Genomic DNA, 24,192 nt, shown 5'->3' with positions numbered 1-24,192 from the left:
CCGAGGCCCGTCTGACTCATGAGAGCCGCCGCGGTTTCCCCTCCGATGGCTGCCGACTAGAACGCCGTTTTGTTGACAACTTTAGGCGTCGCGAAACAAAAACACACGGACGGCGAACGGACAGACGCGGCCGCCGCGTCCACGTGACCTCCAGAGTGAGCGCCAAGCCAACCAAAACACAACCCCCAAGTAATCCTGCCATGCTCGCCCCGCCACTTCACACACACACACACACACACACACACACCCGGCGGCTAATAGTCCGCAGGTTCACATGAATAAACCCTCACTGTCCCCTCGGAGCGGCGAATAAATCACATTAAGGAAAGTAATGATGCAATTTCACCAGACCTTGAGGACGAAGCGCCTTGACCCACACACACACACACACACACACACACAGCATTTTATATATGCCGGCTATTTTCTGCCGCTTTGTTTTCACGCGCCGTCCTCCTTCACAACGTCCAATTGGGTGAATATTTACGTCCTTAGCATCCCCGCCAAGGTGAGTTGAAGTGCAAAGCCGCCGGCGTCCCGACCGCCTTTTGGCCCACTTTTCTCTTTTCTTTTTAAAAAGAGCGGGAGACGTGTCTTTTTTTTTTTTTTTCCCCGGGAAGCCAGAAATAGCGAGCGGCAGACTGACGGACGGGAGGGCGAACACGGGACGGGAAAGAAAGAAGACGTTGATCCGTGAAATGGGTTTTAGTCTTTGAGCGAGGGGTTGATTACTAGGTGTGTTTTCACTCAGCCTCCCCTCCGTCTATCTGCTTTTCCAATTAGGAGATAAGACAGAGTCAATATCCAAGGACCGTGGGTATATGTGTGTGTGTGTGTGGGTGTGCGTGTACGCAGGCAGCGTTTATATTTGTGATTATTTCCGTGTGTGTTTAAGAGTGAGCTAAGGATGGGGTGGGGGGGGGACCTTTGAATGAATTCATCACGGCCCAGTATGAGCTGAGGCTGCGCAGTGTTTTCAGGCAGTGTGTGTGTGTGTGTGAGTGAGAGTGTGTGAGATGTTCCAAGAGCGAATCTGTCCACCCACCCTGAGTCGACAACAACCTGCAACTCATTACACTCCCTCCCCGCTGCCAGATGTCGCTCCGCCGCCCCGAACGTTTAAACACAACGCCGCTCACCGGTCAGCCATGTTTTCTTTTTAAAAAAAAAAAAAAGAAAAAAGAAAAAATTCACGTCACGTGACACCTTCGGACAATTTCCGGAAAAACACGTCGGGGTCCCGCTTCCCCTCATCGGTCGCGGGGGTTTTCTGAGTTTGTGCGTGCAAAAACAGCTGGGGAAAAAAAAAAGCCATTCATCTTGCATCTTTATCAAGATCCGCACACACACACACACACACAGTGGGAATCAGGGTTAGTTAACATGCTTAACGTGAGGCTGCTGCAGGGGGTGTGTATTCCTGAGCTCCTCTCCTGCCATCGCTCTCATGTTCTTACAGTCAGCAGTGTTGCGGGGGGGTCGGGTGACGGAGGTGTAGACGTTCAGGAAGGAGGGAGGAGGAAAACCGATCACGTTCCCTCCGTGAGAATACACACCGTGTCCTTTTTGTTACGTAAGATTTAAAATCCCCGATGCCAGGAAGTGTCGGGGATGAACGGCGAGTCCGCGGGATTTGTCCGTGATTACAAAAATATTAGAAAAACGGACTGATCCATCAGCATCAGAGCGCCAGCGCGTGCGTGTGTGTGTGTGTGTGTGTGTGTGTGTGTGTGCGGGCAGTGTCACGGGCGGCGGCGTTTTTGACCTAGTTTGGGCGCCAGATGTGTGCCCGCCCCGCCCCGCAATGCTGACGGCTGGCGTCCAGCAGAAGTGATATCATCGTGTTTTTATTGGAGGGTAACAATGTTTGCTGTCATCGGTGATGCTGATGTTTTTCCCCACTATTTTCAAGGGTGTGTGTGTGTGTCAGAAAATGATTTGTTAATTTTCCACTGGCAGGATAATTAATGAAAGGATTAGTGCGTCCATTCAGCTGAACCTCATTCAGGAAATGAGCATCTAACCGGAATTGACTTGTCGTCTGACACACACAGGAGATTAAGATGATTATATTTTCTGAAAATCTTCTTCTGTGTTGAACAAAACCGATGATGTGAGCGGGTTCCTTTCATCCATCCATTACCTGTAACATTCACCCTCTCGTTCAGACGCCTGGACGGTGGATGGAGGATCCCCACGCAATGATTTTTGCAGATCCTGTACCTGCAGAGCGCTCACCGTCTTGTGATGCTAACGCTATGCGCTAACAGGCCGCACCTGTGTGTATGTGAGTGAGTGAATGAGTGAGCCACCACCCTCACGTACAAAATTAGGCGAAGACGTCTTTCGATCCAAATATCAGGTGGTATTTTAAACGCAGAATGAAGGTTCGCAACCGCCGCCGTTAGCCGAGCGAGATCGGAGCCGCAGCTCAGTCGTTCTCCTCGCTAATAAGTCATCAGGCGTTCAATTATTCATTAAGGCCGTCACAGCGACAGGCCATTTCGCATGCCGCTAATGTGAGGTCTTTATTTTCAGCCCTCCGTTGAGAAGGTTTCTCCACGCCTCCATGCACGCGCGGCTGCGGCGGCGGCAGCGGCGGCTAGCCCGTCTGCACCCACGGAGTGTGTGTGTGTGTGTGTTAGCGCGTCCAGGAAGTAAGCTGAGCTGTCGGCAGCTGCTTGTTAGGGGGCGACGTCGCCATTGAGCCAATTGATCCGCGAGGACGATGATGTGTGTTTCGCCGCCGCATGGAATCAACAAGCTCCCCGCGCACGGCGGGGCTCCGCACGCCCACAATCACACATCCGCCCTGCAAATGATTATGTTAATAATTGATTCGTTACTCCTGTGTGATTGGTATGAAGCTCACACGGGAGGAGGGAGAGGAACACACACACACACATGTGCACAAACACACACCATGATGTTTTGATCCCCCCCTAGTTCAGAGTCCATCTCACTCTAATTAGTGTTTTTTCTTGTTAGCATGCAATGCTAATTCCTTTGAGGTATGTGAGTAGTTGAAAAGCAGCAACTTCCAATGCTCAAAAAAGCCTCCGGCAGCAGCGGGGGGAGGCTAGCATGAAGTCCTCAAGCACAAGTGAGCGTTTTATTTTTATTTTGGCGACCTGTGCAGCAGCTCTGCTGGACCTGCTCGCGTTCCCGGTGCTAAAACACCGCGTTAGGCTTAGCTTAGCATGCTAATGACTAGCTCGCGTGGCTAAAAAGTCTGTCATTTGCTCCTTCCCCTCTCCCTCACCCCCTCGGGTTGACGAGTAAATAATTAGTTGAACGTTTCTATATGTGTCCCTGTGATTGGTTGGTCCAGGGGGAACCCCGCCTCTCGTCCAATCACAGCAGGCAAAGGCTCCCCCCTGACCCAGTACAGATAACAAATGAATGTTGTGATTCCCAGGTGCTGGTTGGTTTTGCCGTTAGTTAATCACACCTGGGGTGGTTAGGGTTAGAGATCCGCAGGCATCTCCACGCAGAGTTCTGATTGGCTCTCCCACCTGTCCGTCTGCAGGTGCAAGAACAAGCTCTACCCCGACAACCTCCCTCGCACCAGCGTGGTCATCGTGTTTCACAACGAGGCCTGGAGCACTCTGCTGAGGACCGTCCACTCCGTCATCGACCGCTCCCCGCACACACTGCTGGAGGAGATCGTGCTGGTGGACGATGCCAGCGAGAGAGGTGGGAACACACACACACAAACACACACACACACACACACCAGTCTTCCAGTGGACATGATTGTCCGTCCGTTGTTTGAGGCTTAGCCTATTTTGCAGAGCTACTGTATAATTTCACAGCCGTGTGTGTGTATGTGTGTATGTATGTGTGTGTGTGTGTGTGTGTGTTGCCGTCCTATAAGAGTCAGCACACACGGGCTGTGTGTGCCACTCTACCGTGTGCAATGCTCTAATCCCTGTTTGGGGGAGATTAGGTCTTTAATTCGCCAGCCGCAGGGATTACACTCTGTTATTACCCTCAATCCAGCCCACCTCCCCCTCCGCCCCCCCGATCGCCTCTCCATAGCACCATCTCATCCCACTGGTTTGATGGTGCAGATCTTGGGTGCAGAAGTAATTCCCGTGCGCACACACACACACACACACACACAAACACACACACATTTTCCTTTTCATCTGTGTTGCAACAATAAGCAGGAAGGAGGAAATAGCCTGTAATCCAGCTTCTGCACTCCGGTGTCTGCTTTTTATGTGGGTTTATGTTTCTATTGTGTGTGTGTGTGTGTGTGTGTGTGTGTGTGTGTGTGTGTGTGTGTGTGTGTGTGTGTGTGTGTGTGTGTGTGTGTGTTAGATTTCCTGAAGCGCCCCTTGGAACAATATGTCAGGAGGCTGGAGGTCCCTGTCAGGGTGGTGAGGATGGAGCAGAGGTCCGGCCTCATACGAGCTCGCCTCAAGGGAGCATCCATCTCCACAGGCCAGGTGTGTTTTGCTTGCACGCACACACACACACACACACACAGACACACACACACTGCCTTGTACCTGCTCTGCATACGGTGTGTGTACTGCACCGGGACTCGTCTGATTTTCTTTTCTTTTTTTTTCTCTCCTCCCGTTTCTAGGTCATAACCTTTCTGGATGCTCATTGTGAATGTACGACGGGGTGGCTAGAGCCCCTGCTGGCTCGCATCAAGCAAGACAAGTAAGTACTCGTGCACACACACACACACACACACACACACACACACACACACACACAGATATTTCAGGATGCTATCGGTTTCTATGTGTCTTCTATGTTGGATAGCTCTGCTGCTGTTAGCAGGCACACTGGGCATGCACACACACACACGCGCGCACACACACACACACACACACACACACACACACACATATAAAAGTCGAGTTGAATGGAAGGTGAGCTACAGCCAGGTGTGTGTGGCGGCTCGTCACCCCATAGAAGAGCACTTAGCCCTGATTGATGGCTGCTCACGACGGAAGGAGATAGATGTGCCTCCGTTGATGTGTGTGTGTGTGTGTGTGTGTGTGTGTCGGGTTACAGGAGGACGGTGGTGTGCCCCATCATCGACGTGATCAGCGACGACACCTTCGAATACATGGCCGGGTCGGACATGACGTACGGCGGCTTCAACTGGAAGCTGAACTTCCGCTGGTACCCGGTCCCTCAGCGGGAGATGGACCGCCGCAAGGGAGATCGCACGCTTCCCGTCAGGTGGGTGACCTTCGCCTTGAAGTTGTGCCGATGTCAGCGCAGACAAACGGAAATTCATTTCACGCAGAAAGCAAAATCAACAAACGGAAAAAAAGTAACTTTGTCCCTCTGGGAGAGACGTAAACACCGTCATCCACGCAGAGAAGACGCGACTTTTCAAGCATTAAAAGCAAACAATACGAAAATACCCGTAGCTGATGGACTCGTGCTTGTTTACAAGTCTAAGCGGCGTCTGGGCAGCGGCAGCGGGGCGCTGGTGAGGGAACATCTGACAAAAACACATGGAGGTGGAAGGTAAAAACTCAAAACAGGAAGTACCGCATCCAAGTGTGTTCTCGGCCACGAGAGGCAGCGTCAATACAGCGGAACCCTGACTTACGGGTGCGTCGGCTCAGGAGTTTTCCGAGAAATGGGAGTTAGGATCAGCGGGAGGAGTGTTTGACACATCATGGAAAACACGAGCGAGGTGTGTGTGTGTGTGTGTGTGTCGCCGACTTGTCCGGGAAGAGATGGAGAAATACTTGTCGGTAAAATCTGGTGGTGGATTCGTAGGGATTCGGTGCGGCGGGCGGCGTTGTAAGAGTCGTCCAAAGCCGGTCGGGGCCGGTTTGATGGTTTTAAAAAGAGGAGCGAATTCACTTTGTCCATAAATGGAGTTTAGAAAGTGTAGCAAAGTGTGCACGTTACATTTAGCAACACATTGTAGCATTAAGGGTGGAGCCAGTAAGTTAAGAAAACAAATGAAAAACGCCCCCAACCTCCATTTTTGTCCCCACCTAATGTAAATACACTTAATAAAACCACATTATTTCTATGCAATCTCTTGAATTATGTATTTTTCATTTTTTTTAAGCTACACGTAACAAAACCCATTGATAGCATTTCCCTTCATTTAAATGGGGGAAATTTAGTTTGATATACAAGGCGACTGAGTCCCACAACCAGTTCCACTTCTAAGTCTGGGTTTTCCTGTATTTGCGGTATTTTTTCATCCATCTTTCCGATGACCACTCGGATTGCTTTAACCTGGGCGACAGTAATAGATTACCTCCTGTAAAAGGACTCAAAGTGAAGGCAGTTGTTCCCCCGCCATTTCCCCGCCGCCGCCGTCACCTTTGACCCGTGAGCCGGCGTGCCGCTGACGCTCGGCGGCGAGGATTTATCCCGTTTCCGCTGTTTAGCCGACTGCAGGTAAGAGGAGGAAGCTCGGAGGGAGGGAGGGAGGGAGGGAATGCAGCAGGCCTTCACCTGGAGCTGAACTCCAGACGTTTATATAAGACCTTCTCTCACCTCCTCATTTGGAAACAAAGCGAGGAGCTCTCTGTGTTTCCTCCCTAATCTCCTCCCCTTCCCCTCCCCCCCGCTCGTCTCTCGGCGCCGATGCCGGGATTCAAGGTTAAACGCACACCCGGCCCATTGTGCCCTCCTGTTTGCAGCATCTCTGTTTTTTTTTTGTTTTTTTTGCTTCTACCCGCACGGCAAAAACGCACCACAATCACCAAATTTCTGTCTGACGGGACGTAGCGCACGGAAGCCCAAACGCAGCCCTTGTTTTTGCTTACTTCATCGTTTTTAATGACATTTAGGATTGTTTCTACCGCCGCTAACAGCATGCTAACAGCACTGTAGCCTCTAGGGGGCGCCGCAAAAACACATCATTGTTTTGAAACTCCCATTTATAGCGAAATCCTGTTCCTACACCGCGACATCGCACAATCTTCCGTACATAAGCACCTACGCTAACACAGTGGTACAATCGCAATGTCGGATATCGAAACACTGGACAGTAAAAACAGAAAAAAATAATTAAAAAAGACCTAATGACAAAGTTTCCAAAAAACAACAGTGAATGCAGCACAATCCAACACGGCGTGCAACCGTTGCACAACAGCACGTATTGGTCGGCTCCGCTAGCCACCGCCTTCCCACCGCAGAGTTGTTTCGTCAGAATGATGGAACAAGACTTTCTTGGCAGCCGACTTAACCGCGAAACGCCAAAGGTGTTGGCCATATGTAAACCTTAAAATGGAAAAGCTCACATGTAATGTAAATGTAATGTAAATGTATAGCAACGCCCGATTAATATTGCTACAAATGATGATACAGATAAGCCCCGCCCCCTCAAATCCTTCATTCGCCGAGCGATTTTGCGCACGCGAGCAGTGCCTTGCACACAAAAATTGAAAAATAAATAGGCTTAAAAAGTTTAAAAAAAAAATGATTGCATTTCTGTTAAGCATATAAGTTGTCTGACGTGTCATCGTATAAGTATTAAAAACAACGCTATTCCATTTTGTACGGTGCCATTTCCCCTCGGCGCCGCCCGAGAATCCGTCAGCGCCAAGCCAGGTGCGTGTCCTCGTTTCTTCTCTCGATCCGAAACCCGAAATAAAAGCGCCCTCTAAATTACACACAAAGCCTCCGAGCGGCGAGAGGAAATATTTTACCGAGCCGAAAGTGAAAAATGACGGCGTTCCTCGGGGAATAAACCCGGCGTGCCGGCGCGGCCGCCAGCTTGGCAGCGCCGCGTCGACAGATAGAAACACCTCCGGCGAGAAGCCTTGCCAGCCGACCGCCGGAGCTGGGAGACGTCTGTGAATGCGGGGTATTTACCGAGCGCTGCCTCTTTTTTTTTTTTTAGATAAACTCCAAGTCAGCGGACACACGGCTAACCGCTATTTTGAGCAAAACAAGTCGGGACAATCGCTCGTTCATCCGGCGCGGTGCCGGCGGCCCTTCGGGATCTCCGCTTTCTGCGGCAGGCAGGAGACAAACGTGTCTTTGGCGAGCTGTTAGGATGAGTTGTTTGGAGGATCACGGCTTCTCCGGGTGCTTCATCTGCTTCCGACGGAACAAAACAGTCAACGCGTCCGTTGAATCCTCCATATAGATGTGATTGAACCATCCAGGGTACAAACAAAAAAAAAAAAAAAAACGCCCCTCGCTGTATGTCAGCTCTGATTGGCTGCAACAGGAGGTTAAAGATCAGCGATTAATTAAAACTTTTGATAAAACTTATAATGGATTGTAGGGAAATTTGCTGAGAACAGCCAGCTGATATTCAACTTTTTCTGCAACCAATCAGAGTTGACCGGCAGTAAATCCAGATCTCTCCGGCTCCGAAGCCGGGGGGGGGGTTGAAGAATAAGCGCCAAAATGTCGTCCTTCTTAAAATGCCAGCAGAGGTGATGAATGGAAGTCTGTCCACATTCTACCGCTGCTCCCGGGGCCCCCGGGGCCCCACATGCACAAGCTCCGCCCACATCAGCGGCGTGCTCTTTGAGGAATGGCTCAGCGCTTACGGGGAGATTATGGGGCGGGACAAGGACATTACTGCTAATAAAGAGGACCATAACACACACACACACACACACACACACACACACACACACACACACACACACACGCACACACTGGTGTAGCAGAATAGCTATCAGCACACAGCTGCTGCTGCACATCAGGGCATCAACATGCTACTATGCTACATCTGACCAGCACATGGAGAAAACACCAACAAAACCACAAGTGAATTGTTGTGATCGTACACACACACACACACACTTGCACTACATGAAATTATAGCAGTTTTAAAAGCTGCAGCTGTCACACACATTTCAGAAGCCACAAAATAACCCTCCCGACCGCTCGCAGCCGCACCCTCACCTCACGTCCAGAACAGCAAATGTTTGCAGAGATGGTTCCCGGAACCGAATCAGGTGGCGACTGAAACCGAATTAGAAACCCCACAATCAGAAGCGCCTCCAATTACTGAGGGGGTAAAAAAAGAAATCCCCCAGATGCATTTGTGGTTTTCACAATCTTCCCTCGAGCGACATGAACTCATGAATGCCGACGTACGCACTCAGGTACACGGACCATGGGAGGCCAGCTTGCTGCTCTCTGGCTCCTCCTGCAACCGCTATAATTATTTTATTGTCGGACCTGCGTTTGAAAACACGAGGATTGGCTTTGAGAAGGTTGATAGAGAAAGTCAGGGAGCAGCAAAGTGCGTTTGGAAATCCGGAAAAAGTGTTGCAAAGAGAGAAGAATGTTAGAGCGGTGCAAGACATGTATGCTATATGTGAGACAGTGGTGAGGTGTGACGGAGGAGCTCAAAGGGAAGCTTCAGGGATCAGCTCTGAGCCCGGTTTTGTTTGCTACAGTGATGGACAGGTTGACAGATGAGCCCAGACAGGAACCTCCCTGGACCAAGGTGTTTGCAGCTGATGTTGTGATCTATCGTGAGAGCAGGGAGCAGGTGGAGGAACATCCACAGAGCTGGAGGTATCGGAGGTTAGCGGCAACAAGACAGAATACCTGCATGTGGAGGAGAGAAGCTTCACACCTGGAGCGTCACTTCAGTTTCCCCAAAGGTGCTGAAAAAGAAACATCTGGTCCTTTTCCAAATTTAACAGCGACGGTTACACTAGCGCCCCGGTGTGAAACAGGAGAACACAAGTGAAGGAGGTACTGAATTCAAGCAGAGCTGAAGGCGGTTGTGGAAACAGTGAACAGAGGATACCAGTGAACGCGAGTCGGCGAGAGATAAGCATTTGTGCTGAACAGGCTACAGGACAGTAACCCGACGAGCCTCCAGCTGTGTCCGCTCCATCAGGAAGTCCACCAGTAGAGCAGACCACTAAAAGTTCTTGTCGGTCCTGGCTGTTTCCTGGCTCGATATTTCTGTCGCCCCTCCAAACCTGGCCGTAGCCCTTCATGATTGCCTTGTGTTGGGAAATCAAAGATGGAGGGTCAGGCCACGCGCCCGGTCTGCTTCGGTTTGGAACATCAGATCGACGGAGGGCTTGACCTTCCTTGATCTCTGCTCCCCAGGACTCCCACCATGGCGGGCGGCCTGTTCTCCATAGACCGGGACTACTTCCAGGAGATCGGCACGTACGACGCAGGCATGGACATCTGGGGCGGCGAGAACCTGGAGATCTCCTTCAGGGTGAGTAGAGGCCCCGCTCGGCACTGAGTCGGGACGCAACCGGTCTCCGCTCATCGGACCCTCCGCCATGGCGCGTTCGCAGATCTGGCAATGCGGCGGCACCCTGGAGATCGTCACGTGCTCCCACGTGGGTCACGTGTTCCGCAAGGCCACGCCGTACACCTTCCCCGGGGGAACCGGGCAGATCATCAACAAAAACAACCGCCGCTTGGCCGAGGTCTGGATGGACGAGTTCAAAAACTTCTTCTACATCATCTCCCCAGGTGAGTCCCACCAACGCACCCGTGTGTGTGTGTGTGTGTGTGTGTGGGCTTGTATGTGGAGGTTAATCTCCATGCAGGTGTGATCCGTCCATGAACCCGGTGACAGTGGTGATACTGCAGTGGTGACCCAGCAGGGCGGGACAGGGGGCGGCGAGTAATTTCACGCTACGTAGCATCTATTAACTCACACACACACACACACACACACACACACACACACATATATATGAAGTTGCAAAAGTAAAGACAAGTGAAGGTGCAGGAAAAGTCACAGAATATCAAGCGATCCTCCGGCTGATGGTTGACCCTGCAGAGATGGCCAGCTGGAGATGTTGTTCTCCGCCGTTTTAGCTCTGGAGATAAAGCGCCGGCCAAACGGCGACCCTTGACCCTTCACCCTTCACCCTTCACCCTTCACCCGAGGCTTCGGAAAAGATCGCGTTTGCCGAGGACACTAGTGATGGGAATTCAGGCTCATTTTAGAGAAACGGCTCTTCCGGCTCCCAAACGGCTCTTCAGATTTTTTTGTAGCTTTAATCGACATATTACCAATAATAATGTAACATTATGCACAAAATGATTTAATGATTCATTTAAAAAAATGTATTATGCTACTATATTATAATAGCCTTTATTTTTTTGCTCTACAGTGACCTTTCAACTAATTTAAGCTTTTAACTTTTTTATACTAAGCAACTTTAAGGTCAAGCAACACAGAATCCCTGAAAAACACATGACTCAACAAAATGTAAATTAAAAATATTTACTTTTCAGTGCAACAACAAAATAAACTATGAAATACAAGAATAAACTTTTAGCTTTTTTATACGTAACAAATTTAAAGTGAAACACAGGATCCCTGAAAAAACATTAATTAAAATATATACAGAGCTACAAAAACAAATTATTAAATACAAAACAATTTAGCTTTTTATACACTCAACAAATTTAAAGTCAAACAACAACACAGAATCCCTGAAAAAAATGCAAAACAAAATAAAATAATTAAAAATAAATTAAAAATATTAACTCTTCAGTGGTATAAATTAACTATAAAATACAAGAACTTTTAACCATTTACCCATCAACTTTTAACCAATTCAGACTGAAACAACACAGAACTCCTGAAAAACACGCAAAAAATATAAATTAAAATGTGTAAAACAAAAAGATCAGCAGTCACAGACACAGAGACGACACCACGCATATTGACCAATCACGTGCGTCTTCAAGAGAAAAAAAAAAGCGTCTCGACAGAAGCCGGCTGCCGATTGGTGGGGCTCCCCACCAATCAGGAGCCGGCTTCGGTCGTTCACTTGAAAGAGCCGACTCATATAGCCGTTATGTTCGCGAAGGACACGTCACTAACAGACACTGTCCTGGTGGATACGGTGGACGTAGAAGAAGCACACCGTCGGTGGAAGAAGAGAAGACTCCTGGGCCAAGATTAGATGTTTTTTTTGGGGCAAAATGGACAGAAGTTTGTGAGAAACAGAGCTACAATGAGGTCCAGGCTCTTCTGTGCGGAGTGCGATGTTAGCTAACGGCTAAGGAGAAGATACAAACACCTCAACCGTCTGCTGGTCCTTGGTTGTGTTTCCATGAACGCTCCACAGTGCTTAGCATTCCTGTGGGAATGCTAAGCTAATAGTTCCCCTAGGGGGACGCTACTTCCTGTAACCAAGCTGGACACTTCTTCGGACTTGTCTTTCTGAAAGCGGCTGTATTTCGGGTTCACGTCGAAGGAGATGGATGAATCCTTCGCCCGCCGCGTCTCCATCATCTCCACCAACCGGTGACCATCCGGTCAAACGTCACGCCTGGCAGCGGCGCGCGACCTTTGCCCCCCTCGGAAAGCGAGCATTAACCACGTGTCGGCTTTGTACGGCGTCGGACACATTTAAGTTTCCCCAGCGCGCAGCTTTTGCTGCCCAGAAGAAAAGCAGAAAGGTCACCCGTCGCAGGTGTGGATCCATTTTAATGCCACGTACAGCCGAGTTCAGACCTGTTTTATTAATGCCGTCGGTCGCCATAGTTGCTGAGCTCAGCGTGTGTGTGTGTGAGTGTGTGTGTGAGATCTTATTACTACATTTCTTTCCAGGTGTGACCAAAGTGGACTACGGCGACATCGCGTCTCGCGCGGCGCTGAGACAAAAACTCCAATGTAAACCCTTCAGCTGGTACTTGGAGAACGTGTATCCTGACTCCCAGATCCCCAGGCACTATTACTCACTGGGAGAGGTGTGTTCACACACACACACACACACACACACATACACACACACACACACACACAGGGATCTGGTGAGTCATTGTTTTTAGGCTGCAATCCAAACTTGACAAAATGGCTCCAAGTGCATTTGGGTCAAAGATTGTGACTCCACGTACCAGTGTTGCTCAATGTGTGTGTGTGTGTGTGTGTGTGTGTGTGTGTGTGTGTGTGTGTGTGTGTGTGTGTGTGTGTGTGTCTTCTGTAGATCCGTAACGTTGAAACCAACCAGTGCCTGGACAACATGGCCCGCAAGGAAAACGAGAAGGTCGGCATCTTCAACTGCCACGGGATGGGAGGCAACCAGGTAACCGGAAGAAAGCCAGAGGTCGTGACCTCTGACCTCCCCGCCGCCTCCGTCTCTGACGCTCTACGTTTTGCCGGCGCCGCCCGCAGGTTTTCTCCTACACGGCCAACAAGGAGATCCGGACGGACGACCTCTGCCTGGACGTGTCCAAGCTCAACGGGCCCGTCATGATGCTCAAGTGCCACCACCTGAAGGGGAACCAGCTTTGGGAGTACGACGCCGTGGTGGGTGCACGCCGCCGGAAATAGTCCCGCAAAGTCCTCCGGCGTGACGTCTCGCCATTTTCATTTGCGGATGAAATGGAAAAAAACCATTGGAAGCAAAGGGTTTTTTTTTTTTTTTTTTCCTGGTGATGAAGTACCGTATTCGTCCGCTACGCTCGACAGCTACCGTAATTTCCGTACTAAGGAACGCACCTGAATATAAGCGGCAAAAAAAAATAACAAAATAAATATATGTGTACATATACAGGCCGCACTTGTCTAGAAGATATTTACACAGAAAGATGTTGCACAGGAACATTTTTTTTCATGAAATCCTTACCGGTAACATCCGTAAATACGCACCGGAAATGCTTTTTTTTTTGGACGCACGTCGCCTGTGACACGGACGATGAAAAATATTCATGATAAATAACGCAGGGAAAAGTTCATCCACCATCCATTTACTATCCCCGCGGCTTCGATCGCTAGCTTGGTCGTCCTCCTTCGCGCTGAAACAGCGAAAGTCGTCTTTTTCGGTGTCGGAATTGAACGTTTTCGTCATTTAATGGGTCCGATGTGACCAGGCTAAATGTATGAAGCTCGTTGGCCAAAAAAAAAAAAAAATCAATAAATTAGCCGCATTGTTGTTTAAGTGTTTAAAGCGTGTGGAAAAAAAATTGCAGCTTATAGTTCGGAAATTACAAAGTTCCTGTCTTAATACATTTATGAGCGAGGGCAAAGTAACCAGGAAACACCTGTGATCATATTTTTATTTCCCCAGTGGGACGTCATAAGCTAACGTTGAGAGCGCGTAGCTTCCATCCCTCCATTCACGCTGGTCCGACGGGCTAAAAACATAAACACAAAGCTCAAAATCCTTCTAATAGTTCTATTTCCACGCTTTGGGAGCGCCGCACTATCTATTCTAAATCAAAAACCTGAAGAAATGTATCGATTTTTCTTGAAAATGAAGGAAAGTTTGATCATCCAAGGATATTTTGTTTCTACTTTTTTTTTCCACAAACTCAAATATTTAGGAAAATCTCCCTCACTGTGCATCACTAAGCTAATATTTAGTTTGGAGAACTTCCTCGCGTCCGCGTTGCATGGAGTCTGATGCCAATATTCTTGTATAATATAAAAAATCTAAAGTTTTTTGGCTCCCAACACGTGCAAATAAAAGGTTTTTGGCCTTTGCTCCTGTTTTTAAAGACCCCGCTAGTCAAATTTTAATTAGAAAACCCTCCTCGGGGAGGAACACAGTAGCATGTAGCGCTTTAAGCTACATGTAGCGCTGTATGTTACATGCTAATGGCTGAAATGCTGCAATTCGCTTTGATAAAAGAAATAATGGAGGAAGTTGTGGGCCACGCCCCCAGAAACCCGACCAATCAGAGAGCCCGGGGGGACGGGGAGAGGCGCTTACATGGAGTAAGCTAATGCTAACCCTAAGCTTTCACTCCGCGTTTGGCTGCTATTTCATGATTTTTGAAAATCCTTCCCATGACGTCCCCGCTCGCTCCTCCTGCAGAAGCTGACCCTGATCCACGTCAACAGCAACCAGTGTCTGGACAAGGCCAGCGAGGAGGACAGCCAGGTGCCCAGCGTCAGAGACTGCACACACTCCCGCTCCCAGCAGTGGCTGCTCCGCAACGTCACACTACCCGAGGTCTTCTGACCGGCGCCGCGCCCAGGCACACACACACACACACACTCACACACACACAGCGGCCCGCCGTGAAGCCCCGGTGGGGGGGGGGGGGGCGGACATGTTTGCTGGAAGTCGGAGAAGACTTTTCCCACCAGGGGGGACGCGTGGGCGGAGGAGGACCGACCGGACTGTACCGCCTCTGCTCACACACACACACACACACACACACACACACATACACGCACACCCCCGTCCCCACGCGAGGCGCACGTTTGGCTCCTCCCACAACTGAAGAACTCCCTCCGGAGACGCCGGTTTGTTGTTTTTCTTTTTCTTTTCTTTTTTTTTTTTTTTGTCTTGTTCTGTTTCCTAAGAGATGGAGGAGCAGCCGCGGAGAAGGTTGCTAGCGGTCCACCCCTCGGCTCACGACGCTAACGTTTACTGACAGAGTGTGTGTGTGTGTGTGAATGGATGAGTGTATCCTGAGATGAATGTAGGGGCAGGGGTAAGGGGGTTCAATCCTCTCCTGGTTTTCTTCCTTTTATTTAATTTTGTATGGAGCCCCCTCCCTCCCCCACCCCACCTCTGCAGAAGGTTGCATGTCAAGCGTGAGAGCGGCGGTCGTATGGCGCCCTCTAGTGTTGATCCTCTGCGTTGCGCCCCCTTTCAGACACGACGCCCGAGACCCAGAGCTAGACGTCCAAGGTGTTCGTGATATCTCCAGGTTCCCGTGTCCACGTTCTCCTCGTCCCCGCCCGCCGAGACGAGCATCTGTCCGTCTGTGTGCTCCTTAAAGATGTAACGTAGAGCTAACGCGCTAACTGTAACCCGTAGCAACGCCCGGCCTAGGGGGCTTTTCCCATCACACACACACACACACACATACACGCACACACTTCCTGTATCCGCGCAGGAGGGAAGGTCTTTTGCTCATATCCTCTTCCAGACACTCCAAGGGCTCGTTTCCTCCAGACGCACATTATGGGATATCAGAAGATCAGGTGGATCCTCATCATGGAGGCCCGGGTCTGAAGACCCCGGGGCGCCGCGAGCCCCGACTCCACGCTGAGAGCTGAAACACGGAGGGCTTTAATAACTTTTATAATTTGGACGTCGGAGGAGTTCCAGAAGACAAGTCTGGACCGATACCGGCGCTCTCAGCGGGCCCGGCGTCATATCCGAAGGCCTCCCTCCCGCATATCTGACATCACTTCCTGTCCCGGGCGAGCCCGTCAGCCTCCGTCTCATTCGGGGTCTTCGTTCTTCTCGGTTTTTTTTTGTTTGTTTTCGTTTTTCTTCAGCGTATCACTCGGGCCGTGGGCGAGAGGGCGGAGTCGGCGGAGGGGAGCTCCCTCCAGTGGAGGGGCGTTTACACATTTCTCAGCCCATCTTCGTCGCGAAACTGAAGTGGGGATCGGATGAGGTCCGATTCTGGAGCGTTCCGATGTTAGTTTTTCCGGGGGGGCGTGACATGTCTAGGCTTCCACACTGAGCTGATCCAAATGTTGACAATAAAAGTTCAGACGTTTACAGAACACGGGCGTTTGTCGGCTTGATTTGTTGGCATGATTTTCATTAATGGAAAATTTGTAGTACCGAGTAGTCAACACAAATGATAACTATTTTTAAAATTAGAATAGTAGTACTCTATTTTATATGAATAATTCCAGTAAATAAATTAAATTCATTATTAAAAACCGTCACTCATTTATAATATATATAATGAATATAATTGTCAGTGACATTTGTGGTGCTGAATATTCTACACGAATAACTTTTTAAAACTTGAATAGTAACATTTTAATTGGTAAAACTCCAATTTAATGATAATTTTAACAAAGTTTTAATAATCCTCATCGTTAAAAACAATAACATTCCATTTTCATATTTTGAAGAGAATAAACTTCTAATTGTACTGAATATTTAATACATATTACATTTTTCTTTATAAATATGAAAAAAGAATGTGATTACTTTTTAAAAATATTTTTCAAAAAAATAATGTTCCTTAATAAAGTAGTAATCACATTCATTTTTCATATTTATGATGAACAGAATTTTTATTAACTTAAAATTTGGGTTACTGAATATTCAACACAGTAATAATTTATTAAAATTGAATAAGTAAAACATCAATTTAATATCAATATTTTCAAAAAAAATATATAATCTTCAGAATGAAAAAAAGTAATGTCATACAGTTTTTATATTACAAACATAATATTTGTTGTATAATTTAAGGTGTTGAAACTTCAGCACAAATGGTAATTTTGAATATGAAAATGCCAAAACTCCAATTTAATGATATTTTCAACAAAGTTTTAATAATGCTCAGAATTAAAAATAGTAATACGCATTTTTCATATTTTTTTATGAACAGAAATAACTTAGAAATGTGGTACTCACAAATGATAGTTTTCATAATATGAAAAATGAATGTGATTTATTTTTTAAAACATTTTTCAAACAAATAATGTTCATGATTAGAAATAGTGATCACATTAATTTTTCAGATTTTATATTTAAGTTAATAATATAATAACATTTGTTGTGTAATTTAAGGCGTTGAAACTTCAACACGAATGGTAAATAGCAAATCTCCAATTTAATCATATTTTCAACAAAGTTTTTATAATGGTCAGAAATTAAAATAGTAATATTCATTTCTCATATTTTTTTAACATAAATACCTTAAAAATTTGTGGAACTAAATATTCAAAACAAATGATAATTTTCATAAAAAATATGAAAAATGAATGTGATTACTTTAAAAATATTTTTCCAAAAAAAAATGGTCAGAATTAAAAATCGGAATGTCCTTAATTTTTTATATTATGAAGATTATATTTGGTGTATAATTTAAGGAGTTGAAACTTCACCACAAATGGTAACTTAAAAACAAATCACAAAACTCCAATGTAATAATGATATAATTATAATATAATATGATTTATTATATAATATAATATAATGTAATATAATTATAATATAATATATAATAATGATATTATTATAATATAATAATATGTTAAACGTGGTTTTAATAATCATCTTCATAAATAAAAATAGTAACAATCAATTTTCATATTTTTTAAAGAAACAGAATTTTTATTTACTTAAAATTTGTGGTACTAAATATTCAACAGAAATGATAATTTTCATATGAAAAATGAATGTGGTTACTTTTTAAAATTATTTTTCAAAAAAATACTGTTCATAATCAAAAATAGTAATCATATTAATTTTTCATATTTAAGATATTTTTAAAAACTTAAAACAGAATTTTTATACACTTTAAATTTGGGTTACTGAATATTCAAAAAAGTAATCGTTTTTAAAATTGAAATAGTAAAACTTCAATTTAATATCAATATTTTCACATGTATTTAATAACGTTCAGAATTAAGAATAGAGGTGTTCTTCATTTTTTCTTCATTATGTACATAATGTTCAGCGTATAATTTATGGTATTGAAGCCTCAACACAAAGGGTAACCTTTTGAAAATATTGATAGGAAAACTCCAATTTAATGGAAGTTTTAATAATCTTCTCATTGAAAATAGTAATACTAATTTTTCATACTTTTTTATGAACTTTGAATTTGTGGTACTGAATATTCAACAAAAATGATCTTTTCCTTTTGGCTTTTCCATTCAGGGGAGTCATCCATCTCCAATCTAAGCCTATTCTTTGTAGCCTCCTCTCCCACTACATCCATAAATCTTCTTATTCATATAAGATTCAAGACAAATTATAATTAAATAAAAATAGTAAATAATAAATAGTAGTGAAAAATTGAAATAGTAAATTCCAATTGAATATCAATATCTACAATGTCATTCATTTTTTATACATATTATAATATATATTATGAACAGAATTTCTATTTCAAAATTTAAGGAGTTGAAACTACAACACCAATGGTAACTGTTTTTAAATTTAAATAGTAAAACTCCACTTGAATATTAAATATTTTCAAAGATTATTTTTAGATTATTTAGTAACATTATTCGTTTTTAATATTTAAGAGGAACAATTGTTAGTACTGTAACATTTGTAGTGTTGAATATTAAACATAAATGATCAGGAATTCTTAGAATTTAAATAGTAAAAAAATTAATTGTTATGAACAGAATTTTTATTAACTTCAACTGAATATTCAGCACAATTGCTAATTTAAAAATTGAAATAGTAAAACTTCAATTTAATATCAACATTTTCAAATATTTTAATAATATTCAGAATTAAAGATAATAATCAAATTCATTTTTTCATATTTATGACAAACAGAATTTTTATTAACTTAAAATTTGGGTTACTGAATATTCAACAGTGATAATTTTAAAAATTGAAATGTTAAAATTTTTAATTTTAAAGATTGAAACTATTGATATCATTAGGAATTTTAACATTTTAATTGAAATGTTAAAATTCCTAATGATATCAATAGTTTCAATCTTTTAATAATGTTCAGAATTTAAAAAAGGTAAGTCCTTTAATTCTATATATTATGAACATAATATTTGCTGTATAATTTAAGCTGTTGAAACTTCAACACAAATGGTAACTTAAAAATGTAAGTAGCAGAACTCCAATTTAATGATATTTTCAATAAAGTTTTAATAATCTTCATAAATAGAAATAGTAAGATTCATTTTTCATACTTTTTATTAACAGAATTTTTATTACCTTGAAATTTGTGGTACTGAATACTCAAAATAATTTAAATTTTTCATAATAAATGTGAATAATGGTTGTGATTACTTTTTAAAAATATTTTTCAAAAAAAATGTTTCTAATTGAAAATAGTAATCACATTAATTTTTCATATTTATGATGAACCGTTTTTATTAACCTGAAATTTGGGTGACTGAATATTCCACACAGTGATCATTTTTAAAATTGAAATAGTAAAACTTCAATTTAATATCATATTTCAGAAAATAATTAATCATCTTCAGATTTAAAAATAATAATGTCATACATTTTTTATATTACAAACATAATATTTGTTGTATAATTAAAGGTGTTGAAACTTCAGCACAAATGGTAACTCTTAAAAATGTAAACAGCAAAACTCCAATTTAATAATATTTTCAACAAAGTTTTTATAATGATCAGAATTTAAAATAGAAAATATTCATTTTTCATATTTTTTATGGACAGAAATAACTTAAAATTTGTGATACTAAATATTCAACACAAATGATAATTTTCATAATAATATGAAAAATGAATGTGATTACTTTTTATAATATTTAAAAATGTTCAGAATTAAAAATGGTAATGTCCTTCATTTTTATATTATGAACATCATATTTGGTGTATAATTTAAGGAGTTGAAACTTCAACACAAATGGTAACTTAAAAATAAATAGCAAAACTCAAATATAATATTTTACACAAAGTTTTAATAATCTTCATAAATAAAAATAGTAACAATCAATTTTCATATTTTTTAATGAACAGAATTTTTACTTAAAATTTGTGGTACTGAATATTCAACACAAATTATAATTTTCATGTGAAAAATGAATATGTTTTTAAAATTATTTTTCAAAAAAGTAATGGTCATAATTAAAAATAGTAATCACATTCTTTTTTCATATTTATGATGAACAGAATTTTTATTAACTTAAAATTTGAGTTACTGAATATTCAACACTGTGATCATTTTTAAAATTGAAATAGTAAAACTTCAATTAAATATCAATATTTTCACAATTTTTTAATAACGTTCAGAATTAAAAATAGAAGTGTCCTCCATTTTTTATGGTATGAAAATAATATTCAGTGAAAATTTAAGGAATTGAAACTTCAACACAAAGGGTAACCTTTTAAAAATGTCGATAGCAAAACTCGTTTAATAATATTTTCAACAAAGTTTTAATAATCTTCTCACTAAAAAATACTCACTAAAATCTAAATATACTCATTTTTCATATTTTTTATGAACAGAATTACCTTTAAATTTGTGGTACTGAATATTTAAAACAAATGATAATTTTCATAATGAATATGATTACTTTTTTAAATTATTTTTCAAAAAAAGTAACGTTCATAATAATCATAATATTCATAATATAATGTTTAATATTCATTTTTCATATTTAGGATGAACAGAATTATTATTACCTTAAAATTTGTGGTAATGAATATTCAACAAAAATGATAATTTCCTTTTGGCTTTTCCATTCAGGGGAATCATCCATCTCCAATCTAAGCCTTTTCTTTGTAGCCTCCTCTCCCACTACATCCATAAATCCTCTAATTCATATAATATTCAAGACAAATGATAAATAAAGAAAATGAAATAGTAAATAATAAATAGTAGTGAAATAGTGAAATAGTAAATTCCAGTTTGATATTAATATTTTCCCAAAAATTTAATAATGTTCAGAATTAAACATTTTAATGTCATTAATTTTTTATATATGAACAGAATTTCTTTTTTAAAATTTGAGGTGTTGAAACTTCAACACAAATGGTAACTTTTTTTTTTAACCTAGATAGTAAAACTCCAATTGATTATTAAATATTTCTAAGATTATTTTTAAATAATCTCCACAATAAAAAATAGTAACATCATTCCTTTTTAATATTTAAGATGAACACAATTGTTAGTACTGTAACATTTGTAGTGTTGAATATTTAACATAAATGATCAGGAATTCTTGGAATTTAAAGAGTAAAAAACATAAATCGTAAAGGTACAATTTGATATTAGTATTTTCAAGTATTTCATATTTATTATGAACAGAATTTTTATTAACTTCAACTGAATATTCAACACAATTGATAATTTTCAAAATTGAAATAGTAAAATGCCAATTTAATATCAATGTTTTCCATTTTTTTAATAATGTTCAGAATTAAAGATAGTAATTTAATTCATTTTTTTATTTATTATGAACGCAATTTTAATTGTCGTAAAATGTGAGGTGTTGAACCTTCAAAACAAATTATACCTATTTATAAAATGTAAATAGTAAAACTCAAACTCGACTCAATTTTTTATTAACTTAACTTTATTAACTTACCTTTTTATTAACTAAATTTGTGGTACTGAATATTAAATACAAAGGACAATTTTCAAAATCAAATAGTAAAATTCAAATTTAATATCAAGATTGTCAAAGATTTTTAACCATTTTTAACAAATATATTATAATGAAATTATTAAATTAATATTAAAATGACATAGTTGATGTAAAAGTTTTCAGGTTCGTGTGATTAAGAGAGATGTATTGACAGATACCAGACAAGTGACGGGCAGATGGAAAGAGTATTTTGAATGAGGAAAATGAAAGAGAGCGAAGGGTAGAAGAGGTGACTATCCACTCAGATTATTCAGCAGGTCGTCGAGAGTGAGAAGATACTTGAAGAATCGAGAAGTGTGATGGTGCCCATTTTTAAGAACAGAATTGCTGTAACTACAGAGGATTAAAGTTAATGAGCCATAAAATGAACTTATGGGAAAGAGTTGTGGAAACTAGACTGAGAGCAGAGGTCAGCATTTGTGAGCAGCAGTGTGGTTTCATGCCCAGAAAGCATACTACGGATGCAGTATTTGCTTTAGAGAATAGAGAAGCAGAGAAGGTGCTGCATAGGGCCTTTGTGGACCTAGAAAAAGCTTACAACATGGTGCAGAAAGAGGAACTATGGTTGTATGAGGAAGTGGCATAGAGGTATGTTTGACTGGTGCAAGACATGTATGCTTACACATGTTAGAAGTTTTGGAGATTATGTCAGAGAAGCCACACCGAGGAGGAATAGTGAAAATGTATAGATGGATGCTGGGGTTGGAGCTGCCAGGCAGGAGGTCTAGAGAGATTTATGGATGCAGTCAAAGAGGACATGAAGTTAGAAGACACAGAGAATAGGGTTAGATGGAGGTTGATCCGCTGTGACGACCCCTGAAGGGAGAGGAAGTTGTTTTAGTTCAATACAGAACAACAAAAAAAATATCCAAGTATAACTGTACTGACGTTGTTCTCAGTGTGAGTCTTGAACAAAAAACTCCAAAGACCCTGGCTGAGTGTTGCTTAGGAATTATGGGGATCAGTTTCCTTGAATGTCTGCAGCCAAACTGGAAGTTTCCCAGGACATGATGTTTATCTCCGGCTTCGCCAACAAGCCGACGGTCTGCAAGCTGCTGGGAGCAGATGGCGGTCTGATGCAGCGACACAAACCTGGCACCTCCACAGAAAGCTCTTTAGGCCTCAGCGGCTCTTCAGAGATTGTTTTAATTCAATACTTCTCAAATTTTGACAGTTAAAAAGTTAGTGTTCTTAAGCCCCTTAAGACTCTAAGCGAGAAAAAAACTTGAAATATATAAGGAGGGCTTGAGACACATGACACACCCTTAAAAATGCTTTTTAATAATAATTAATAATTAATATAAAATGAAAAAAGAAAGTAATTAAAAGAAAAACGGTGTAAATGTTGATTGAAATTTGATTTATTTGGGGGGGAATCCTGCAAAAATTGTAATTTTTTTTGGTTTTCCCTGTTTTCCCGTAAGATCATCAAGACTTTCGCCTAAATGCCTAAAAAAATGCAAGAAATTAGTTTTATATAAGCAATAAATTAGCTGAAGAAAACAAAATGCAATCACCAAAACCTCAGACACTTAAATTAAGAGAAAATAAACAAGAGTACAACATTTCTTTAAAATGTTTATTATTCAAAGGGTAGTTCCATAAATGAGCAAGGAATGTGTTCTTCAAATTATTTTCTATTGCTTTTACATTAATCCAAAGTTCCTTTAACAAAAGCGACTAGCTTTTGTTAAAGATGCCATTAGCATCAACAGCAACGCACATCTACAAAAAAAAATCTCGTTCTTTTTCTAATATTGCATTTACTAAACATTATTTACCGTACCTTTGCATACCTGAAGCTAACACTATGTATCTACCTTTTAATATCGTACCTTTTAATATCGCAGCATTTTCTCCAAAATGCGCATTCTCTTTTCCAGTTTGTCCCCTCATTAAACTGAAGCTAACGCTAACTACATACTGTAGGCATTAGCAGCCACACACATCTCTAGCCACCTGTTGCTTTACTACTGTTTTCTAACTCATAAATCATGGATTTTTTAACTTCCTTTTTTAAATAATTCCTCGTTCTTATTCTAGTATTGCATTTTCCAAAAATGATTCACCCCGGTAAAATGCCTGTCCCTCCGCATACCTGAAGCTACGTACCTACTGTTAGCAACTCTAGCTACCTGTGCGCTAGCATGAGCTACCCACATCTCTAGCCACCTATAGCTTTGATGCTAATGATGTTTTCTGGCATGGGACTCAACACTCAAAAATCCTGTTTTGTATCC

At 42.1% G+C, this 24,192-nt stretch overlaps 1 protein-coding gene across 3 annotated transcripts in view; it reads left to right on the top strand.

The window, feature by feature from the left end:
* The window catches only part of galnt1 (UDP-N-acetyl-alpha-D-galactosamine:polypeptide N-acetylgalactosaminyltransferase 1), a 50,993-nt gene extending 34,610 nt beyond the window's left edge, over window positions 1–16,383 (top strand). For all 3 annotated transcript variants that reach the window (XM_086155364.1, XM_086155366.1, XM_086155367.1), the window contains 10 exons: window positions 3,530–3,696; window positions 4,327–4,454; window positions 4,598–4,677; window positions 5,038–5,208; window positions 10,042–10,159; window positions 10,242–10,422; window positions 12,524–12,663; window positions 12,900–12,998; window positions 13,088–13,222; window positions 14,733–16,383. In XM_086155364.1, coding sequence (XP_086011490.1) covers window positions 3,530–3,696; window positions 4,327–4,454; window positions 4,598–4,677; window positions 5,038–5,208; window positions 10,042–10,159; window positions 10,242–10,422; window positions 12,524–12,663; window positions 12,900–12,998; window positions 13,088–13,222; window positions 14,733–14,879 — 1,366 coding nt within the window. In that variant the 3' untranslated portion in view covers window positions 14,880–16,383. The remainder of the gene's footprint in view (window positions 1–3,529; window positions 3,697–4,326; window positions 4,455–4,597; window positions 4,678–5,037; window positions 5,209–10,041; window positions 10,160–10,241; window positions 10,423–12,523; window positions 12,664–12,899; window positions 12,999–13,087; window positions 13,223–14,732) is intronic.
* Window positions 16,384–24,192: the final 7,809 nt, after the last annotated feature.

This window comes from Fistularia commersonii, chromosome 11 (genome assembly GCF_037954325.1).
Source record: "Fistularia commersonii isolate RoL2024-O1a breed Wild chromosome 11, RoL_Fcom_v1.0, whole genome shotgun sequence".
NCBI classification, from domain to species: Eukaryota; Metazoa; Chordata; class Actinopteri; order Syngnathiformes; family Fistulariidae; genus Fistularia; species Fistularia commersonii.
The sequence above is the reverse complement of the archived record's forward strand: the minus strand, read 5'-3'. Positions and strand labels throughout refer to the sequence as shown.